The sequence below is a fragment of the Thalia democratica genome, unplaced genomic scaffold (genome assembly GCF_965202585.1).
Source record: "Thalia democratica unplaced genomic scaffold, ktThaDemo2.hap1.1 HAP1_SCAFFOLD_867, whole genome shotgun sequence".
NCBI classification, from domain to species: Eukaryota; Metazoa; Chordata; class Thaliacea; order Salpida; family Salpidae; genus Thalia; species Thalia democratica.
Genome location: NW_028139819.1, coordinates 1 through 24,733, shown reverse-complemented (window position 1 = coordinate 24,733; position 24,733 = coordinate 1). Strand labels below are relative to the sequence as shown.

General features: G+C 26.0%; 1 protein-coding gene across 1 annotated transcript; it reads right to left on the bottom strand.

Moving 5' to 3' along the window:
* Positions 1-13,952: 13,952 nt before the first annotated feature.
* Positions 13,953-19,595, bottom strand: LOC145847279 (transmembrane protein 138-like). Its single transcript, XM_082953550.1, has 3 exons — positions 19,455-19,595; positions 18,858-19,037; positions 13,953-14,249 (listed from the first exon to the last, which is right to left on the bottom strand). Exons 1-3 carry the CDS (start codon positions 19,577-19,579, stop codon positions 14,078-14,080), a joined length of 477 nt encoding a protein of 158 aa, XP_082809676.1. The 5' UTR covers positions 19,580-19,595; the 3' UTR covers positions 13,953-14,077.
* Between the last annotated feature and the right edge of the window lie 5,138 nt (positions 19,596-24,733).

Genomic DNA, 24,733 nt, shown 5'->3' with positions numbered 1-24,733 from the left:
TTAATCAATTTTTATGACAAAATTAAAAGTTACATACTAATTTTTCTAGTGATTTGGCTATTAAAAAAAAACAAGAATTCATAAACTTAACTATAAGCAAATTTTTAACACTTAAAACACTAATGTAAATTTTCAGTGTTTTGTTATAGTCAGTATTGTTTACATAGCATAAACATAAATTTAAATTCAACATTTTAGAGGCCTATACAGTTTTTGTTTGTTTACAAAAAAGATATCGTTTTTTTTTATGGAATACTACAATTTTTCAATTGATAAACCGGTCCATTGCAAAAATAAAGTTTTATAAATTTATTAAATATTTTAGCTAGGGTTCAGAATTCAATTATTTCCTTACCCTGTCCCCATAATTTCAATTTATTGTTGAGTACGGGCAGCAATTAGTTGTTTTAAAAAGCTCAGATTCAGAACTCAAATTGATATTACAGACTTTAAAAATTTAGAATTTTTTATTATTATGAGAATTTATCCATATTTTTTTCAATACTTTAGAATAAATATTTAAGTACTTCGTACAATAGTTGTTTATCTGCTAAGGCTTTACTAATTACGAAACTTAAGCCCAACATGTTTAAGTAAGTGGAACCTGGTCTGCTGAATATTCCACCAATGCTTCGCTGATTTGTTTTAAATTTGTAGCGCTAAAAAGCATAAAAATGTTTAAATTTATTTAATTATTACGAAACCAGGGACAAAATGATGCGATAACATAAAAAAAGCAGACATATTGTTAATAAAAAATCTAAAACAACTCTAATATTTTAAACTTTGATGTATTAAGTTAACTTGAAAAATAACTAATTTAAGTAATATAACATAAAACAGTTAGTTTTTAATAATTTAATTAGTGTTTTTATAAACCACTAAGTATTAATGACTTTTTTAATAATTATATACATATAAAAACCCAAATTTACGTAAATTTTAAAATAAACCATTAAAAGAAAAAAAATAAAAAATAATCAATAGTGATTAAATTTTTATGTTAAAACTCAGAAAAAAAAAAGAAAACCTAAAAACGTTATAACTTAATCAGTTTTAATAAAAAAAATGGTATTCAGTACATTTTGTATATAAAATAAACAATAAAACGTCGTTTAAACGTCATATATAGATCAACTTTTGTATGTAAATATCAAAATATTATTAAAAGATGGTTTGATGAGAAGTTTATAGAAAAATTAAGTATTTATAAAATTTCACGTTTTAAATAACAAGATTACACTTTAAAAACATTTTGATTTCTTTTTATAACCCTTTAATACATAAATGACAGAATATTAAATATATGTTCAAAACAGGTTTACCAAAGGAATTAAATCAAGGTTCGTACAACCAATTACTTTATTTCAAATACTCATTGGTTGATAACCCGTTTAGTAATGAATTTTATTAATTCTTTGTTCTTTAAAACAATAAATTTCATTTGTATTTAAGCCGTTTTCATTGAAAACACTCAGAAAAAACAAAATTTTAAATAAAAAATAACATAAAACGCTTACAAAACATCTTGATTCGAGATTTTTATCACATAAAAACAAAATATAGTAAAAAAAATATTCAAGCAAGTTTTTAATATAAACTTAAAATAGTTTTTTTTGGCAAAAATAAACACAAAAGTATAGTTGAAAAAGTTTTCAAATTATTGAAAAACAAAACTCTAAAAATAATTAAGAGTTAGTTTAATAAAGGAGTAAATTTTATGAGATCCATTTAGTTTAGAAAAAAAATGAGTGTAAGGGGTAAGCGTAGGATTCAAAAAAGGTTATTAATTGTAGGTTAGAATTTTAAGCTTATACTTAGGCATAACAGTTTGAATTAAAGTAACTATTACTTTTATTTAATTTAAGTAAGTCAATTATCTTGTTTTGTGTATTACGTATAATTTTTGTTTTGTTGTTTTGAATTATTTTAAATACCAAGTATTATACTTGATTAAATATAATGATTAAATTAATTTAAATATTAATTTAGTTGTTTTGTTATGTTAACAAAATAGGTACATAGTTAATTATGTTATCATATTTTTATTAAATTAGTATTTATGAATATATTTCAATGCAAAAACTTTTGAAAAATTGTTAAAATTTTTACATTTATGAACGCAAAATGTGCAGCTGTACCATAGGTAATATAGACGAGTGGTTAAGGCTGTTCATTTTTGCTCAGAAACACCTGTGTTAGGGTTCAAAGCCCACCACTTCCATATTTTTATTTACTATATAATTATGTAAGTAAGCACATATAATTATAAAAAATAAAGAAAAAGCCAATTATTATTCATCTATTACATTCAAAGAGTATCGTTAAGAAATACGCATCCGTGTATAATAAGGATAAGTTTAAGGGCATAGGGGTTTAAAACACTTTTTTTAGAATGTGATCTTATTTTATATAGTTTTTACTGAGCCACAAAATGCTATTTACAGATTTTTAAAATTCAAAACAATCTTTGAGATATAGCCGGTCAAAGTCGGAGGCAACAATAGGTTCTTTATGGGAGGCACAACTAAAACAGCAAATAATTAGAAATCACTAAGAATATATCTTTTACTAGTTTTTTTGAGATAACTACCTCAAATTTTTAGGAAATGTTCCTTGCAATGTTTATAAAAGTCATTTCAAAATAAAAATTTTATAACAAAAAAAAAAAAGTTTTATTCTTTATATATATATTTTTTTAATAATTTTAATAATTCCTTGCACAAATATTTTAAAATATTACAAGGAACTTTTCTTAAAATTTGTGATAGTAATTTCAAAAATGCTAGGAGATATATCTTTAGTGAATTCTAGTTATTTGCTGTTTTAGTTGTGCCTCCCATATGGAGCCTATTGTTGCCGCCGAATTTGAATGGCTTTATCTCAAAAGCTATTTTGAATTTTTAAAGTCTGTAAAAAGCAACTTGTAGCTTATTAAAAACTATACAAAACAAGAACATATTACGAAAAAAGTGTTTTAACCCCCCTATGCCCCTAAATTTATTTTTACAGGGGGGTTACACTTTTTCTTAATGAATAACTGACCTTTAACTAATATTTATTTCAAAAAAAAGTGTAACTCCCCTATGCCCCTAGTTTATTCTTACCTTACACGAATGCATACTTCTTAAAGATACTCTTTGAATGTAATAGATAAATATTTTGAAAAATTTTTGCGTACCTCACACAGATGCGTACTTCTTAAAGATACCCTTTAAATATAAAAAATATTTGTTTTAAAAAATTAGTGAGTATCTTACATGGATGTAACCCCCTGGCCTCAACTGTAATTTCCTTATGCTTATTTAATGAAAGAATCATAGTTATATAAATAAACAAAAACATGGAAGTGATTGGCTTTTAACCCCCTATACCCTTAAAAAAGTTCTTGTGGCAAATTAGATGTCTGTTGTTCAAACAATGTTTTAGATACAAAACAAAGTTATAAAAACATTCAGAGGCCTAAGTTACCCTGTGATTTTTATTTTATACATTTAACCTTAACTTAATTAAAACTAACTATAACTGTAAATATTACAAGCTAATACTTCAAGAAATAATATAAATTAAATCCTCATATATACTTGTTTGCCATCCTTTGAGTCATAAAATATTCTGTGAGTAACCTTAACCTTCCCGGAGATTTTTTCAAATCCTTAAATACTTTTAATAAACTATTTAAAAAAATTTCCTGAGGTTTTCTTAAAAATCTTAAAACTGCTTTGAGTTTCCCAGAGTTTAAGAAAATTAAAAACTTCGTGACTTTCCCTGAGATTTTCTATTATTTGAAATTTTTCTGAGCTCATTAGTATGTGGCAATCCTATATATATTTTATTGCATAAAAGCCAATGTGAATTTGATAATTATTTAGTATGATGTTGCACCAATATCTAACTGAAATTATATTGTACTTGATGTATTCTTAACAATAATTTTTGGCTAAAAAACTATATTTATAAGTACATAAATTGAGTTATATATTATAAATTAATAAAACTTAAATACCACAGATGTTCTTGTGCTAAAACTTTATTTCAACTAACGGCGTTTCACTGCTCTCAAATAAATTTAAGAACTCCGTAGATCTGTTCTTAAACTTATTTGAGAGCAGTGAAACGCCGTTAGTTGAAATAAAGTTTTAGCACAAGAACATCTGTGGTATACATTCCGATAAGCTTAGCTTATCAGGATCTCCAGGATTTAAAGCCTTATAACGTTACATCTTATAAAACTTAAATATATAGTTGCTTTTATTAAACAATATAAAGCAATTAAATCTTTTCAACATTTTATATTGATTATGATATTGTAAAACATAACTAATCAATTACTTTAGTTTGTCATAAATAAATTTTATTCTCACTATGTATTTAAATCTTGTTTAAAACAAAGTATATTTCAGGCTAAACATAGTTAGCATAAAACATTGATTTTTAGCCTAAAATAATGATTAGAAAGACATTAAATTCAATATAATTTCAGCTTGACATTGGTGCAACTTCATCCTAGGTAATTACTGTGAATTTTTAAACCAAAATAATGAACCCCACCACTCATAATCTTATATTAGCAGTAAAAATAAATAATCTTAAGTTAAATAATTATTTAATAATTTTTTCTCATCCTACAGATGTATTACAGTTAGATTAAATACAAATTTCTAAAACTAGTAAGGTTTAATAATTGAGAACAGACTTTTGAATTTTAAACTGAGTCTTTTGCTAACTTGTAACAACTTATGGCACCAAAGTAAGATAAATAGCATCAAAATTTACGGTTGGATAGTTTTATCTCTATGAAAATAGATCAGCCAATCAGCGACACATGTGTAGAATATTCAGCCCGAACCTGGTAAGACCAAAAGTAACTCTTAATAGACTTAAATGTTCCATTTGTTTTTAATTAGTATTGGTTTTAAATTTAGATTGCTTTTTTGTAGTTACTTCAACTTTTGCGAAATTTATAATAATTAGTAGGTGATTATTAAATTATAGAATTTCAAAAAACAGCTAAGCCTTAAAAGCTAGCTTAAATGAGTTTAGTGACAAAAGGGTTCTCTATTGTCGGTATTGAAAATTGTAACAGTTAAAAGTTGGAAGATTAAAAACTGTTAGTCGACTCATATACAAAAAATGTTATAAGTTTTTTATATATTTTTATTAATCTTATATTAAAACTTATAATGAACTTTAATAACCTTTTGATTGCTTGATTTTACCCTTATTTAGAATGAGTAATATGCACTTAAAACACTATGATTTACTCACTATTTTAAAATAAAACAGAAAAGCTCAAAAAACTTGGTCCTAGAACCTGGTACACGAAAAACCTTTCGGTTATCGAGTCGCACACCACTAGGACATCTTTTAAGGTCTAGTCCAGGACGTTAAATAAAGTATTTTTTATTTGAAATACGATAAGTTATAAAATCTTTATGCAAAATAATTTATTCTACAAACAACTTTTAACAATAAACTACTCAAAGTTACTTTTAACTAAATTGGCAATAGATATAATTTATTTCTTAAATTTTGAGTAGGTAAGCGAAAATTATTCAAAATGTAATTTATAACATTAAAGTATATAGGTCGTTTTTAGTAATTTTTAAAACATGCTAAATAAGCTGGAGCTCATTATAATCAAAAAACCTTACTAAAGCCTTAAATAATTTATATCATTAAAAAAATCGAATCTTATTAATTCTTCTGTTAGTATTATTTAACTAAAAATCATAGATATCACAAAGAAAATTTTAAATATCATGTTGTAAAAATACGGTTTTGTATTTAATGCCATTAATTGTTACAAATTATGTCTTTAATGAAATATCCCGACAATTTTCATTAGTGTTTGTAAAGTTGCAAAAAGAAATAAATTATTAAAATTTTTACACAATTTTAATAAAATTGAAAATAATCTATATTGTTTAATAAATTCTAAATAATTAATCAACAAAATAAGTAAGAGAACTAAATTAAAAAATTCAATTAAGACTGCTTAACTAAAAAAAACTATATAATCAAACTCTTTTTGTTTGCATATGGTAAATATGAGTAAATACAGCTTCATTCTAAATTAAATCAAGCACATCATTATATTTTCTTAATATACTAAAACTATATTCACTGTGATTTTTTGCATACATAGCGTCCTTTACAAAATGTTCACCTATCGAAAATGCATACACAGCATACTTAATAGCAATACTAAGAGACTTTGGCTGTTTGTTAGTATAATTTAGAACACGTGTCGGTATATTTTCCTTAAATTTTTTCAATAAGTGCATCTTTTTTGATCTATATAGCTGTTTGAGCAACAACATTTAAGCATGTAAAACACACTATTGTAAACACTATTGTATTTGTTTGGTATAAGGTCTTTTACTTCTAGGCAAAAAACAGAACTAGAAGTTAAAATTAATCTATTTAATCGTTTAAAATTGAAAATGTATAACAGAAATGAAAGATAAATTTTGTTTGCAACTAAAAGGTACTAACTTTTACATCTAGTTCAATTATTAGCCCAAGATGAAAAAACCTTATACCCTAAAGGGTAGGTGTCAGAAATGCACAAAAGGTCACTTTCGCACATGATTAAATTTTACACGGCATCAGTTTTGCACGAGTCGTCAATTTTGCACGGAGTCATTTTTACACAGGGTGGATTCAAAACTCGGATTTTTTTCGTTAAGCCAATCAGAATGAAGCTTTTTTTATCTTTTCAAACTAACAAATTTTTGCTTCTGTTTTGATATTCAATTGATATAAATAAAACAACTAAGACAGCCTATACTTCAAATAATAACAAATATCGGTTAATCAAGCAAAAAACTTAATAAAAAAGTAATTAAAGTATTTAGTGTATCAGCACAAATAACAATCACCTCTTTCAGTAGAACGTAAATAAGCTCTTTACATCTAAATAGCAAAGAATAGTAACATTAGCTTTTTGATGTTTCAATTTCAATTCATCCACAAATTCGAAAAAGTCTTTAATAAAATATGTTGAAAAATTTTAACAAGCATTTATAGTACTATTCAAATTTATTTTTCCAACTTATTTGTCTTAAATTGTCTTTCTCAGGTTCTAATTCTTTAAACTTCGTGTCATTTTTTATTATTTTTAACACTTTAGAAACATAATCATCCTTGTTCAGATTATTTCATTTTAATTACTGTTTTGTTTTGTTTTTTGCTTGATTAACTAATATCTGACGTAATTATAAAGTAATATAAGTACTGAATATTCTCTATTTTGTTCAATTGTAACACACTAACGAAAATTTGTTGTACTATTTTTGATTTGAATAAAAAAATTGTTTGTTTTAAATTAAGAAACTGTAATTTATATGTTTACTACTTTTATGCAAATCAACTATTTTAAATAAATCTGCTTAATTTCGGTGTTTGAATTTTTTTTGTCACATGTAAAAAAAGTGGGTTATAATTAAGTCGCTATACGGTGTTTTTATCTTTGTTATAAGTAAAAGATATTTTTTTGTCAGTTTTAACACTAAAACTACTAATTTACAATTTTCTATCATTACTTTTCTAAAAGCGTTCTGTTAAGGATGTTTTGTTAAGTTTTTAAATTGCTACTGTTATCAAATATTGTCTTCTATTCTCATAAAGGCTTATAAAGGGTCATTTAAACGTTTTCTAGTGTTTATTTCAATTAAAAAACTAATTAATATCTAGGAAGCTTTAAACTTAAAAATTTTTAATCCACTAGTTTTCGTAATTTATTTTTAAAGTAATAATTTCTTAAAGTTTTACTACTTTAAACCGAATACAGTTTTTAATTTGTATGTATATTTTACGTGAACAAAATCTTTTACAATTAAAAGAAAAAACTAAAGAAATAATATAAAACATATAAATTATTATTTTTGTTATTTTACAGTTTTAGTTAAGTGTAGTATTAAAATTTTGAATTTTATTCACCATAATTTTGTAAACATTTAAAAAGTTTTACATTTATTGTACAATTTTCGTCATAAAAAAAATTAACTAAAATTTATTTGTTATAGTAAATATGTGGTACATGATAATTAAAATTCTTTAATAAAGGATTTAAGAGACCATATCTTAAAGTATGAACATATTTAAAAAGATAAAAAGTAGGTGTGTAGGTTTTATTAACAACTACAAGCTTTTTTTTTTCAACCTTTTTTTAAGATGTTGTATAATTATAAAATTATAATATAACACATTTTGTTTAACTATATCTAAAAAATATTTAAAATTTTGCAAAAAAAAGGCTTATAGATATCAATAAGTAAACTACATTTATAGTTGTGGTGGTTAAAAAAAAGAACTTGAATTGTCTGAATTAGAATAGTCGTTCACCCTATTTATGTAGATGTTTGGACCTGGTATTATAATTATACTGAATATTAAATTAAAAAACGTTAGTTTCAATTTACCAAGAAAAAAAAAACGAGTTTTGAATTCACCTAGTTTTCAATTAAAAGTATTTAAATTTTTTTTTTTTTTAAATACATTAATGAAATCACCTTATTATAACGCAAATAAGATAGAAATTCTAATTAAATGTAATAGTAGTATAAATTAGTTTAATAATAGTACAAAATAATATATGATAAACTATTATAACTGTATCTTACATTTGATTAAAATCAGTATTAACTAGTGATGTACCGGACCCGGATCCGGACTTTTTTTTCAAACTAGAATCCGGCCAGAACCGGATCCAGACTTTTTTTTTAAATTAGAATCCGGCCGGAACCGGACCCGGACTTTTTTTTTCAAATTAGAGTCCGGCCGGAACCGGATCCGGACTTTTTTTTCAAATTAGAATCCGGCCGGATCCGGATATCAGACAAAAATGGCAATATCCGGCCGGACCCGGATAGTGAGTCCGGTACATCACTAGAATAAACTAGCCTGAGTCAGAATGAGGTTTTTAAAAACTGAAAAAAAGAACTTTAATCTAATAATAGGTAGAACAGCTAGCCACAATGTTTACAAGTTTAGATGTTATTTACAATTAAAAATCTGAAATCAAGTTCATGAACAAAATACACTAGAAAATTACAAAATATTGAAAACTGGATCAGCTCAAACTCATTCAAAATCTAAAAGAAAACTAGCCTGAGTTTTTATAAAAAAACTGAACTAGCCTGAGGCAGTCAAAGATTTTCTAAAATTCCCAAAAATTTTCAAACTAGCAGCGTTGCCACTGTTTAAGTCAATAAAACTAGCTAGAGTGAGTATAAACAAGCCTGAGTCAGAATGAGGTTTTTAAAAACTGAAAAATTACTTTAATCTAATAATCAGTAGAACAGCTAGCAAAGGTTGACAATTTGGTAGTAAAGTTGTGGACTGATTGTGGTACACTTAACTTATTAGTACTACCCATCATAATTAAATCCCACCTTATTTAATTAATATCTAACAAATACTAAATTCTAACTGAGACTATTTTCTATAATCAGACACGACAGTTTTGAGTGATGAATCTTTTATATAAAACACAACAAGAAATACTAGCATATACAAAATTATTAATTACTTTGGTAACACTTTTAAAACTGGAAGCTATTTATATCTATATCAAAAGACTTAAAACTAAAAATTAAATAAAACTTTTAGTAAACAAGAAACTGTAAAATTTTTAATAAACTATTAAACTATAAACCTGGCTTAAATATTTAAACAATTAAACACCTGTTGAAATATTCACTTTTAAGACAAAACACCACTACTTACAATAAGCATTCACAAAAACGTTCAAGATATTTTGTTGCTTCAAGCTACACACCAAACTAACTAACTGCTTACATATAAACTGCCTGTCATGTTCTGATGTTTTGTTGCATCAGTATTTAGTTTGAAACACTTCGTCATATGATTCTCATTGGCTCGTACATTCAACCGTATTAACTCTAAATATTCGCTGAGCTCGACTTTAAACAATAAATAATGCAAGTATTCATTCCAAAGTTTTCAATTTTACAACATATGTAAAGAGTTGCATTTCATGAAATGTGTATTTATAGTTTAAACGTAAACAAATGTAAATTAGTCACGTGTACAAAATGAGCAAATCACGGTAGGTGTTTAATTTTAACTGACAAAAATGAATCTTATTAATTTTCACAGGGTTTGTTTTTGAAAAAAATACTTTTCAGTATGCACTTTTTTACTAACTAGATCCGGACTTTTTTTTCAAATTAGAATCCGGCCGGAACCGGATCCGGACTTTTTTTTCAAATTAGAGTCCGGCCGGATCCGGATATCAGACAAAAATGGCAATATCCGGCCGGACCCAGACCCGGATAGTGAGTCCGGTACATCACTAGTATTAACATATTTTACGATGTATTAATCGTTGAAAATTTACCCTCTGTGCGAAAGTGACTCTTCGTGCAAAAGTGACCCTTTGTACAATACAGACCCGTTCCTACCTAAAAAGTACAATATTTATTTGGTTAACAGAAGTTTGCTTTTTTTTTGTTGTCAATTTTTTCAGTTTTATACGGTTTAAATTGGATACTTTAGAGACTCTAATTTTTGCATACATGAGTAACTAAACTTGATAGTGGTTTTATTTAAAGATTTTTCTTAAGGGTTTAGTTTTGAGAAAACATTTATTCACTTACTTCAAGAATTTTTGGCAAATAATAGCTTTTAAAGAGGAAGTGATTTGTAATCTTTAATAAACTGCACGCTTTTCCTTCTTCTTTTCTTAATATTAATACCGGTATAAATATGTTCGTATTTCAATGTAGTGTTAACTGCTACTCTTAAATACTTGCTCGTAAGGTTTTTTAAATTATAAAAACGTATTCTTATTTTAGATAACGACAAAAGCGTTTGCTAAATCATTTTTTGTAATTCCTTTTCAACAGTTTAGTCTATAGAACACGATAAAGAAATCTACACTTGAATTTATAGTCGAATAACCTGATGTATATAAACACTCTTTGGTTATCGAGCATCAGATTACTTAATATATGTATGTAAACCAGGGTTTCCTAAACTTTTTTTCAATAGGCCCCTTTTAAAGAAGTAAAAAAAGCTATGGCCCCCTTCAACAAGACTACTCAAGAAACTACTATTAAAATACCTAAGTTTTTTTTTTGCTCTTCATCAACAACTCCAGAATATCTAGTGTAAGCTTCAAATTATGACCTCATGGCCCCCCTGTCGCTCCTTAACTGCACATTTATTTTTATATTTTTAAATATAAACAGTATATTTTTTTCAACTTACAGTATTTATTTATTCTAGTTTATTTTTTAAAGAACTTAATGCTTTTAATTAGATATTGTTTTTTTTTTGAGTTTGCAACAGCTTATTGTGAGCTCGCACTGGTGGCAGTGATCACATGATTGGATTGTTGATGTGTTTTTTGTTGTAGCGTCGGCAGATACTTACTTGGGGATTTGAGCTTCATCGTTTTCCTACACTTTGTGGTTTTTGGTGTTGAGACTTTAACCTTGTGAGTGTTTGCCAAATGACGTGTCACAAGGGTTTTTTCAATAAAGTTTTAGGATTAGTCTTTACTTTAGTTTTTATTTAGGTTGGTTAATTTTTTTTTTAGTTTATAGACAGATTTAGTTTTATTTTAAATAAAAAGGTAAATTTTTTCTTAGTAAAATTAAAGATATGGCAGGTGAAATAACACCTGATGAGCTCAAACTCACTCGCTTGACATTCAGAAAACGTTTATCGTTGCAGAGGGGAGAGTGAGTTCTTCTGATATTTTTCTACAATAAAAAAAAAATTAATCTGATAAGAAACAACTTTTATAAGTCTATAAATTAAGTATTAACATTTTTAAATATTTCTTTCAAAACTAAACAAGTTTAACATGGTTGATATTTTATTTTTAGATACGTTTTGTTTCCTAATTAGATATTTTTTAGTCATATAAAATTATTAAAAATTTGAATCATTAAATTGTAGCTGTAGCTACTGATAAAAACACTTTTGTCTATTTGTGTTGCCATTTTTTTAAGGTAATTAACAAACATTTAAAAACTTTTTTGTGATCGTTTGTTTTTTCGCTATAAGTGTAATTTTAGTACCTAGATACTAATTTGAACTTAAAAAGAATGTTAATACCTTTTATTATTTTTAATTCAGTTCAACGTATGTTTTTTTAAATCTATATATTAGCTATCTTTTTAGAAATTAGTAAAAGTTTTCTAAAAACATGACTAAGTTTTTATTTTTTGAAACATATTTAGTTATCATCCAAGTATTAGTTATTTCTTGTAAAATTAGTACTAAATTAATTGTCACATTTAGTTTAGTTTTTCTTTTTTTTCAGTTTTTAACTGTTAAATATATTTTGTTTTGCTCAAGATAGTTAATTGGTGCAACTGGTTTATGACTCAATAACCTAAGGTCGTATTGTACACCAGGTCCTTTAATGTTACTATTAAAACTATTATTATAAGATGTAACGTTAAAAGGCGTTAAATCCTGGAGATCCTGACAAGCTAAGCTTATCGGAATAAATACCACAGATGTTCTTGTGCTAAAACTTTATTTCAACTAACGGCGTTTCACTGCTCTCAAATAAATTTAAGAACAGATCTACGGAGTCTAAGAAGTATTAACACACATTAGAAAAAAAGCAGAAAAATCATGTATAATTATGTATAGTGTTTATGTAGGTAGTAACTATAAATGAACTTTATGGTTTAAAAACAAAGTTTGGGATAAAAACATAAAATTGTCTACAAGAAATACAAATTAAATAAAAGTAGGCACTAACCTCAAAAAGCTCTAAGATAGGCAAGTTTTTAAAATGAAAATTAAATTGAGTTGTGCAGAAATGTTACGTCATAATATTATATAAGCGGCAAGATTTATCGAATACTTGTCCCCACAACCGACGATTCTACTTTAAATAACTCTGTCTACTTATGTACTAATTTATTTCACAACACTCACATTACAATTACATACACTTGCAAGCTTAATACTTCATGTTTTTAAGCTGTATAAATTATTGACCAATTTGTTAAATTTATTATGACGTAACATTTATTAAATTAATGTTAATTATTAAAACATTAAATTATGTTTGTAATACAAAAAAACTGCTAATAAACCAAAAGAAAAACTGTGGAATTAGATAGAGAGTATGATCATCATAACTTTTAATAAATAAAAGATACCTTAGTAATTTTCATTATTGTCCAAAAAAGCTTTACATGCTTTGATACATCTTAAAGCAATCAAAATTTAATTTTAAGTCTATATGATAAAATTTCAATTAATTCGACTTACATCCGGATTTTTATATACATTAATGATTAAGGGCAACATACATTTATTTGATTGAAAACTTTTAAACTAATTTTAACTTAAAATTTCAAAAATCCTGATAAAATATATATTACATATTTAGGAGTCGGGTCACTTTTGCACGAAAGGTCAATTTGGCACGAGGGTAAAATAAAAAAAACTACCGCCAAGGGTGAAGGGCAACAGCGATATTAAAAAAAATACTGTTAATAAATATATAAACAAACATTAAGAAAAAAAGGTACTTATAATAGATAAAAAAGATACTAAAAAGAAGTTAATAAAAATTAAAAAAGTTCCAACCACTGCAAAAGTATCCATTCGTGCATTTTTGACACCTATTCACGTATTTATGATTTAAAACTTTAGAAATAAACCTTATTTTGCTGTTTTTTAAATTTTGAAGCTTATCCTTCGTAGTTATCAATTTAAGTTATGATTAAGTATATAACTAATTAAAAAAGTAAAACTCATACATAAAATACTTCGTCTATAATAAATTCTGAGGTATAACTTTTTGAATAATCCGTGAAAATACTAATGATTTAAGTTTTAGAGAAAATACTATTGTTTTAAATTCTTTATTGAAAATTAATAGATGCATAAAAATGATTACTAAACTATATAGAACACAATGAAAATGCATAAAAAATAAACTTGTTTGTTAAAGAATTTGGCAAGTTGCATAAAATTGAAGAGTTATTTAATAAACATAAAAAATTAAAGGTATTAAAAAAAATTGTGCTTTGATTAAAAAAGAAGAAAAATACACTATGAAAAGTCTTTGAATCTAAGATTTGCTATTTACCGACAATTGCTGGACCTTGTAGAACCTTGGATCAACTATTCTCATTGCACTTCTTTTATAATAATAATAATAGAATATGGCACACAATCTATGAATTAAAAATAGTGCATAGAAACCTCCGATCTCGAACAAAAATCCATACGGTTCTGTCCATCTGCAATTAAACTTTTATATCGTAAATATAAAATCTACCGTTATAAGCCTTTTAATCCTAGAAATAATAACAAGCAATGCTCATAGAAAAATCAAAACAAACGGTTATGCATGTAATGCTTAATTGGCTTACGTCGTTTCGCGTCTCATAACAGCTCTACGGAGTTTGTAAAAGATTAACGTCAAATTGAAGAGCATTCAGAGTTATTTAAAATAATCTATATCTCAGATATATTTACGATAGACAAACAGTATTTTAAGTAAAAAAGAATCAAAACTGGGTGAAAATTTAAATTTAAGGTTTTATCAAGAACAATAGTACAATTTTTCGATAATAATTTGCTAAAGATAAAATTAATTATAGTAAAACAAATTAAAAACGAAGTTATAAAACTACAGATATTGTGAATATTATTAACGAGAAAATATCGATAATACCGAACCAAATATCCACAAGCATGATAATATTTAAGCAAAAATTTGGTTGTATTAAAGGTGCGTCACATTATGTTAAACATCTTTAAAAGGCTTGAAAAAAATATTTAAATATTTAATAAATATACAACTAGAAAAAAAAGTATGCGGAAGAAGGCTTTAAATATGGAATAAAGCGCTGTGAAATATATTAAAATAAAATAAACAGAGATAAAAATTAACAATACAATTTTAGGTAATGATATGAAAAAACTTAATATAAAATTGATATAAATAAAAACAAATTATACAGTAATCTTCCTTTATTGTACCAACATATGTTTCTGTGTGTTGACGAATCAACACACTTCAACTGGGTTCTGTAAAAAAAATAATTACTGTAATGTAAGAATAAAAGCAAAGAATAAAGTAGGTGTGTACATGTTTTCATTAAAATAAAATAGAAGCAATTACTTTATTTTGATTTTAATGAAAACATTACACGCCTACTTTATTCTTTGCTTTTATTCTTACATTACAGTAATTATTTTTTACAGAACCCAGTTGAAGTGTGTTGATTCGTCAATACACAGAAACATATGTTGGTACAATAAAGGAAGATTACTGTATTGTTTTTATTTATATAAATTTTATATTAAGTTTTTTCATATCATTACCTAAAATTGTATTTTTAATTTTCATCTCTGTTTATTTTATTTTAATATATTTCACAGCGCTTTATTCCATATTTAAAGCCTTCTTCCGCATAGAATAAAGTAGGCGTGTAATGTTTTCATTAAAATCAAAATAAAGTAATTGCTTCTATTTTATTTTAATGAAAACATGTACACACCTACTTTATTCTTTGCTTTTATTCTTACATTACAGTAATTATTTTTTTTACAGAACCCAGTTGAAGTGTGTTGATTCGTTAACAAACTGAAACATATGTTGGTAAAATAAAGGAAGATTACCGTATAATTTGTTTTTATTTATATTCCAGTGAACTTGTTTCACTAGGATCTTTGGTTAGCAGACGATTAAATCTATATTTTGAACAGTTATAAAATTGATATATTTGTTTAAACCTGATTGAAATCACGGTTTATTAGAATAGAAGCTTTCAAGGAGATTTCAAAGATGACATCACGATTTAAAATTACTTTTCAAAATATAAATTTAAGCTTTTGTAAACAAAGATCCTAGCGAAACAAGTTCACAGGTATATATAATAATGACATATTTAAACAGTACCCTTTTTTATTAAAATAACACATGTTTCTGAGTGTTAACAAGTTAACACACTTCAAAGGAGCTCTGTAAATGTGAGAAAGCGCTAAGGTGTTATTTAGAGAAGAACCGTCGGTTGTGTATACATTTAATTGAAATGACATGTCTTTTGTTAAGTAATGGTTTACTTTCTTCTGCTACGATTGGCATTCGTTCAAGGCTGAAGATCTAACTCGCGCCACCGATGTTTTCATTCTGGTTTGGTACCATACCTGTCAAAATACTGCCTAACGAAATCTGACAATCTTGTGATGTTCTCTTTATTTACATGCTTAAAAGCATACTTATGCCCAGTGTACCTATCTTTGAAATGATCTCCTTTCCGACCGACGTAACTTTATTATTATTAAAAACTATCATTATTATTTTTATTATTATCATACTAAAATTACATTTAACACGCACCTTAATAGACGACATTTTTAATTGAGCAGTAACCATGTAACGGGCAATTTACTTTATTTGAATTACGACAGTTACAAATTATTTTCATTGTTATCAGGGAACTGCTCAAATTAAAATGTCGTGTATAAGGTGAGTGTTAAATGTAATTTTAATGATGATAAAAATAAAACGATAATAATAAAGATGAAAGTAACGTTGGTTTGAAAAGAGGTCATTTTGAAGATAGGTACACTGGGCATAAGTATACTTTTAAGCATGTAAATAAAAAGAACATCACAATATTGTCAGATTTCGTTTGGCAGTATTTTGACAGGTATGGTACCAAACCAGAAATTAAATGTAGTATTCTTCACCACCAACAACGACATCGGTGGCGCGAGTAAGATTTGCAACCTTGAACGAATGCCAATCGTAGCAGTATATAGTAGACTATTACCAAACCAGAGGGGTGGTATTTCAAAAAACTGTACACAACCGACAGTTCTTTTTCAAATAAAACCTTAGCGCTTTGTCACATTTCCTTTCTCTTTAACATAAACACACACTCTCTTCTTATATATATTAATATAGTTGTATAACCTAAGTTAATACACAAATTTTATTTATTGAGATTTTATACTTTTTTATACATGTCACTTTTTATTCTCTAACATTAATTTTATCTTCTACTCAACTATATATTTTTCATGTTCCTTTATTGTTCCTTTATGTGTTAAGTTCAAAGTTTAATTGGAAACATGTATTTAAATCACAGATAACCCGTGCTTTTTTTAACTACTACGCCTAACAGATCAGCGAGAGGATCAGCAGGTTTATACTGAGCACAAGGAAAAAGAAAAATATATAGTTGAGTACCTTCTTTTTTTTATGTTTTTCAATTTTAGATTCATATTTAACTCAAATTCGTATGTTAAAATTTATTTAAAACTTCTGTACAAGATCTTTTTAAGGCCATAGGGGGGGGGGTAGGCCATGTTTTTTACAAGTTGATCTTATTTTATAGAGTTTTTACTAAGCTTCAAGTTGCTTTTTACCGTTTTTGAAAATTCCAATTAGTTTTTGAGATATGACCGGCCAAAGTCGGGCCGCATAACAGGTTCCTTATGCAACTAAAACGGAAAAACTAAAACGGCAAAAAAAGACTAATGCATTCAAAATCTATCTCCTCCTTCATTTTTTAAGCAATCTTCTTCAAACTTTCACAGTCTATTCTTTATACAATAACAAAAAAACGTTATTTGTGACTTTGAAAAATTCCAAGTGAAAATACCTTTTTTTTGAAAAAAAAAAATTTTTTTTGATAAAAATCACTTTTTTTTTTTTGTCATAAAATTTTTATTTTTTAAAATTATTAAAATTCACAAATAACGTTTTTTTCTCATAATGTAAGGAACATTTCCTGAAAATTTGAAGAAGATTGCTTGAAAAATGAAGGAGAAGATAGATTTTAAAGCCCGTTTTTAAAAACTCGAGAAAAACGGCTTTAAAGTTACCCTTTATAAGGAAAATCTTTATATAACCGGTCATAAAAAAAAAGTTACTTAATATTTTTAAAATCTAAAAAAAGCATCTGAAAGATTATGAAATTTACTATAATATAAGTCTATATGTTATTTTTGGTCAAAAAATGGCTTCTACCCCCCCCCTATGGCCTTAATCCAAAGACCCGACTGCTCTTTTCTAAAGCAATAATTAATTATTTTACTTAATCTAGGGTTGCCACTCGTTTTTAAACTTTTTTTTCCAGGTTTTCCAAATTTCTTCCAGGTTTTTAGAAATACACATTTTTAGGTCTATTTTTAGTTTTAAATTAATTTCTATATAAGAAACTATGTAAAATAGTATAAAAACATTGAAAAGATACTGTAAAGTTACTTTAAATGTGTTTTTTAATAAAAAACTTTTTGACGATGACAAAAAAATATTGTATATATGATAGGTTTTTTGTGTCAAATCGAAATTTAACTACCGAAAATGTTAAAATTATTAAAAATTCCAGGTTTTTTGATCAAATTCACATATTTTTGCCTAAATTGTCAAATTCCAGGTTTTCAGGTAAAGTGGCAACCCTGTTAAGGGCATAGGGGGGGTTGCCCACCATTTTTTTTAGTGAAAACAACATTTGATCTTATATGAAAGTTTGAACTACAAACTGTAAGTCAGTTTTTATAGATTAAAAAAATATTATTTAACTTATTTACACATAAAGGTTAGTTTTATTCCTAGTATAAATTATCAAAAAAAGGCCATACAAACTATGACAATCTACAAAATATAATTCAAATTACAAAACATATAAAACTCACCATGTTTCAAATTTTCCAATAAATTAAGTGTAAGACCTTTTAAAAATAAATTCAAATGTGGTATTTACAATATTTAACTAAACGATAGAAATTTAGTATTTTCATTAGTGCACATTACACTATTTCAATTGATCAAAATTTATTTTTTATTTAAAACTAATTAAAAATAATTAAGTAATAATACTTCAACTTACATTAAAGTCATTGTCCAAGCATGTAAAGATATACTTAAAAGCAAGTAGACAGCTAAAACTAAAAGAGTTTGGCGAAATTGTCTGAAAACTTCAGATACTAGTCCTGCTTGAAAAGTTGATGTATTGAAAACTTCCAAAAACAAGATGATAATTTGAAAAACAATTGAAATATCTTGCACTCTAAAAATTTATAAACTTAATATCTAAAACTAATACACACTAATATATTTAAAATTTCAAACTAAGATTATAGGAGTATATATAGATTACCCAAACAAATTAGAAAGTCATTATAAAAATGTTAAATTAATTTTCATCAAAATGTTAGTTTTGAAAGTTAATTGTATTTTAATTTTTCAGAAAGCTACCACGAAAATAAAATAATAATAATTCACTTATAACTAATTCTTTCCAGAAAAAAAACTTGCAAATTATTATATAGCTAATATAACTTAAACTTTCTCCAAAAGTTTTAAACTATGTAATATATATTAGAAAACAAGCGCTAATTTTTTTTTGTAATTCATACACTACTTTTTAAAATAATTTTCTTATTAAACTTAAAGTTACAGTTGTACATAAACAATATAAACTAACATAAAAAGCACAAGCTCAACAACATTTTCTCGGTGAATTGAATCGACAATTAGGTTTATAACAAGATCATATAAGAGTAAAACGACTTGTAAAAAAAAAATAAGCAAAAAGCTAACAGGTCCCATATTGTCTTTAATGTTCAATTATGCCTAATTAGTGTTTTGCTATAAATAGTATACTTTGTACATGAAACTCATGTAAAACATTTTTAAAAACAATTAGTTATATTAACAGGGTTACCAAATGATTTTTTGTAAATTTCTTCAAGGTTTTAAAAAACAAGTTTTTTGGTACATTTTTAGTTTAAAAATAAATTTTAAGTAAAAAAACTGTCTGAAATAGTATAACAAAATTCAAAGATACTGTAAAACCATATTAAATATTTTTTTTAATTAAAAAACTCATAAAATCAAAAGATAATTTTAAAAATCTATAAATTTTTATTGCACAACACATAGTTTAAAACGTTTTCAGATTTACAGTCCGTCCTCAATAAACTTTTAATAAACAAATAGAACTAAAACACATTTATGCAACTAAGTAAAAATAGTGACAAAATATATTATACGTTGTAATTCAAAACTGTGTGTAAAATTAGTTTGTGAAAAGCTAGAATATTTTTAATACATTATAATGATACTTTTGTATGTAAAAGTTATTTTAAATTAAATGAAAATAAAAACTTTTCTGATATAAATCTTAAATTAAAAACTATCTTAGTAAGAAAATGTTTGATGTAAATTATTTTAATAAATAGATACTGTTATTGATGAAATACAGATTAAAAACAATTGAAAACAAAACTTAAAGTAAGTATAAAAACCTAACTTATAAGAAACAAACTTCTCATCTTAAAGAAATAGTATTATTGATGAGTCAAAAAATATTTCTTTTGAAACAAACCTTAGTCAAAAACAAAATAAAAAAATAAAATGTTTAAAGAACAAACTATTTTTCCTAAACTATTTTTTTTAATGTAATACTTTTATCAAATAAACAAGCAATTAAAATACTTTCTGTAACAAAAATTATATTTAATAAAACTATCTAAATAAAAAGTTGTTTGTTGTAATACTATTAGTTTTATATTCACCATTGTCTATAAAACGGTAGTACTGTTTTATTTGTTTATGCTTGCTTGTATGATAATATAAGATATACAAAAAAATAATTTACATGATATCTTTTGTACTTAATCAAAATTTAGTAACTTAGCATGTAAAAGTTGTTTAAAATTTCAGGTTTTTTTTAATGATTTTTGTTCGAAACTCCAGGTTTTTCAAGGATTCAAGGCTTTTGGCTTATATTTAAACTTAATGTTTAATACTTAAATACACAAGTATATTTATAAAAATTTAATTGAAGAATAATGTATTAAAGTATAATAGATCATTCTCCTTTTATTTAAGTTGAGAACTTTGATTGCCACATTTAAAGTATAAAGTACGCAAAGTATAATATTTAAAAAAATAATTATATAAATTAGTACAAATTTAAACTAATAAGTTTAAAAAGAGATAAAAAAAAATTAGTATTAACTAATGAAATATCTCAAAAAGACACCTAGATATTCCTAGACTAAACAATCTGATACTTAGGTTACTATAAAACTGATCATGACTCTTGGGATCCCTGTTTAGTGCATTTTGGTTTTGTAAAAATAAATTCAAACAGTTAACCATTTAAAAGTTTTGCAATGAGCAAAACTTCAGTGTGACCAATTATAAGTAATATGTATAATGTATGACCACAGTATAAAGTACCTTGGAGACATGACTATTATAAAAACTGGCACCAGCTAGATATTTTTTGAGTAAATTTTAATATTCAAGTTACTGTTGACAGAGGCAACACCAAACCAGTTTAAAAAGTAATTAGAAAAGCAGTTGGACCCACAAGAACTTTAAAACCACATTTGAAATCTGATACTTAAAAATCTTACACATTGGAATGAACAGTTAGGTAGATGGGTTTAATACAGAAAACTGTTACTGACAATGCACTAAATTACATGGGTTTTCTTCTGACATTGCATAAAAGCATGGCCTTGATAGAAAACCAACGATTGAAGAACTCAATAGAGCTTTAAAAGAAATTCCTTCTTAGAAAGTACTAAGCAGTGAAAACCTGCTAGCTAACTTTCTCTGTCATTGCATTTCCTATTTATTACCTCTTTTACGTGACAGTTTAGTCGAATGTTGGATGGAGGATAGATATGGTGCTACATGACATGACTGATGCTAATAGTGTAATTTTGTATAAAAATAAGTGTTCTAGGTTGGATTGCAACAAGTACAGTAAAAGTTTATACTTGGAATTGCTGGTTAAGCATTTGCAAGTGCAAATCTTCCTTGACTGCAGAAGTTGGATTAAAGAAAGTATTCCAAGCTACAAAGTATGTCTAAACTTTCTGCCACTGATATGATGTTTTAATACTAAAGCTGCAAGAGAAATGCAATGGATAGAATATGATTTTGTATACTGCTTTCATTGGCATTACTTAAGTTTTTGATTTAATAAGTAGGAAAAGGACTGTTTGCAATATTGAAGATTGGATGTCCTTAAGTCTCTTAAACTTTGTGAAGTTTTTCACAAAAACAAAAGAGCAACCATTTAATATAACAATAAAGTTTATATACCTTGTTTAAACAAGACAAAACAAAACATAAATTAACTTGTACATAAGTTATTTTTAAGACAAGCGACCTATATAAATTTATATTTATTTGACACGTCATAATGTGTATTTTTGTTATTCTTTTAATAGTTTGCTCAAAACTTTATTATTGTTATGATGATATGCTTAAAGCACAGAAACTGCAGTAAACAAATCGATAATTAGTTGATTTTTTTATTTATTTGTTAATCTGTATCTTTGCATTGAGAAGTTTGACATTTGTCAGTTAAAAACTATTACAAACACCTTCTTCTTTATAAAAAAGTAGAACCTCTTAAATTGATCATTTTTTTAAAAGAAAACCATGAACTTTGACAAAATAAAGTTCAGTTACTCTATAAAGAATATAATGCTATGCAACAAGAGACAGTATATGTCCAAGATGTACAGTATGGTGCATCTGTTGCCCCAACATTGGGATTTCTCTTAGTTCATTTTTTGTAGGTGGGAAATCACATAAATAGACAGCACAAAAAAAAAAGCATCCTAGCTTTTACCACTGTCACGCTATTTACATTTTTCTGAAAACAACCCCTACGTAAATTGTATGGGACCTTAAAACTTTGACCTTTGAGTTTCTGGCTGAAATTGTTTTTACATGTAGCAATCATCACAAAAACACTTTCTACGCGTTTCCAGACTATTTGAAAAAAGTTTCATTGAGGTATTTTTAGATTTTCTGTATTTTTTTATCATTTTTTGTTATTCTTAAGTTTTTTTGAAGAAACCAAAAAAATCCTCCAACGCATAGAATGTGTTTTTGTGATGATTGCTATGTCTAAAACAAATTTTCAGCCTAAAATTTTAAGGTCAAAATTTTAAGGTCCCATACAAATCACATAGGTGTTGTTTTCAGAAAGTATAATTAGTGTGATGGTGGTAAAAGTCAATTTTTTTTTGTGTTGTTTATCTATGTAATTTGCCACGAACGAAATGTTAGACTAAGCTCTACTACTAAATTTTCATTTTTGAGGGACAACAGATGCACCCTAATGTACAGCTAGGTATAAAACTTTGTAGAAAGACTGAGATGACGCGCAAGTTTCTTTAAGATCCAGAAACCCAACAAAAAGAAGCTAAAGAGGAAGACAAACACCATCTAAGAATTTTTTTCCTTACATGAAACACACCACCACCGGACGCAAGGTTAGTTGATTTAAAAACGCTTTGTAGAAGTTGCACACTAAATTTAAGTAACATTAAATTTTAGAAATACAAAAACAATTTATTTAATACTATGAAAAAGGACAAAATATGAAAAAAACAACATCTTCAACAAATTATTTATTTTTTGATAAATCAACTAACATCTTTGAAATAGACAATAACATTTACAACAAACTTTTAAAAGAAAATATCAAATCAGAATATAAAAAATCAGATAGAGCATAATCAACAAATTAAATGCAGAAAAGTACCAATTTATCAATAAATACAGTGTATAAGGCAAAATTTAAAAGTTGAACAAAAAACACATTTACCACAATCAAAGACAGTAGAAAAGATATTCTAAACAAACTAAACTATAAAGTTTATCCAACCTCCAAATTCACCAAACCTAAACTAGACAAAATAAATAAAAGACAATAAAAATCAAAACTAAACCAGTGGAAAAACACAGACAGCATTATAAACTAATTCAACAAACTAAAAATAACCCCTAAAATCCAATAAATAAAATTAGATATCACAAATTTTTACTCATCTATAACAAAAACAACCTTAACTAATCAATAAAATTTACTGAAAAATTCACACCAATCACAGAAACAACCAAACATTACTATTACATTCATGCAAATCTATAATTTATTACAAAAACAAAATATTGGAAAAAATTAACACAACTGACCTTTTTAACTTTAGCATGAGAAGATCCTACAATGGAGCAGAAAGTTGTGTGACATAGTAGGACACTTTATGCTAAGCAAAATTAAAAAATATAATCTATTAAGTAACATATAACTTGGAATTTATAAAGATGATGGCCTCAAGGTCATACAATCAGAATTGCCGAGAATCACAAAAAATACAGCAAAAGCTCTACATAAGATTTTTAATAAATGAGGTTTCAAAATAACAATAGACGCAGACCTAATCAAAGAAATTTTTCTGACATAGAGTTAAACCTAATCAATAAAACATCTATTTAGAAAACCAAATTTGCACATCCTATATGTAAGTACCAGATCAAACCATCTTAAGAAAATCTTAAAACATTTACCTACAAATATTAACAAAATATTAAACAATTTATTAAGTATAGAAGAATTATTTAACCTTATAAAACACAATTACCAATCAGCCCTTGAATTTGTCAATCGCAAATTCATTTTAGTATACTAAAAGGAAATAAAACATCAAAATAGCAAAAAAGAGAAAAATTATTTATTTCAACCTGTCTTTTGCTTAAACTGTAGCGACTAAAACAGGTAAAGAATTCTTAAATTTAGTAAACAAATACTTTGACACAAACTACCCATACCAAAAACATTTTTACAGGAATACACTAAAACATTTCTTATAGCTGCATGGAAAATTTCAAAACAAAATTTCTCAAACACAATACTTTTTTTAAATAGCACAATAAACACAATACACA

Excerpts from the sequence above, each read along its gene's own strand:
- LOC145847279 (XM_082953550.1), bottom strand. The coding sequence starts at position 19,579 with ATGGGACCTGTTAGCTTTTTGCTTATTTTTTTTTTACAAGTCGTTTTA. Across the intron at positions 19,038-19,454 it reads GTTGAGCTTGTGCTTTTTAT|AGTGCAAGATATTTCAATTG; the intron begins GTTAGTTTATAT and ends ATAAATTTTTAG. Across the intron at positions 14,250-18,857 it reads GCTTGGACAATGACTTTAAT|ATGGACAGAACCGTATGGAT; the intron begins GTAAGTTGAAGT and ends GTTTAATTGCAG.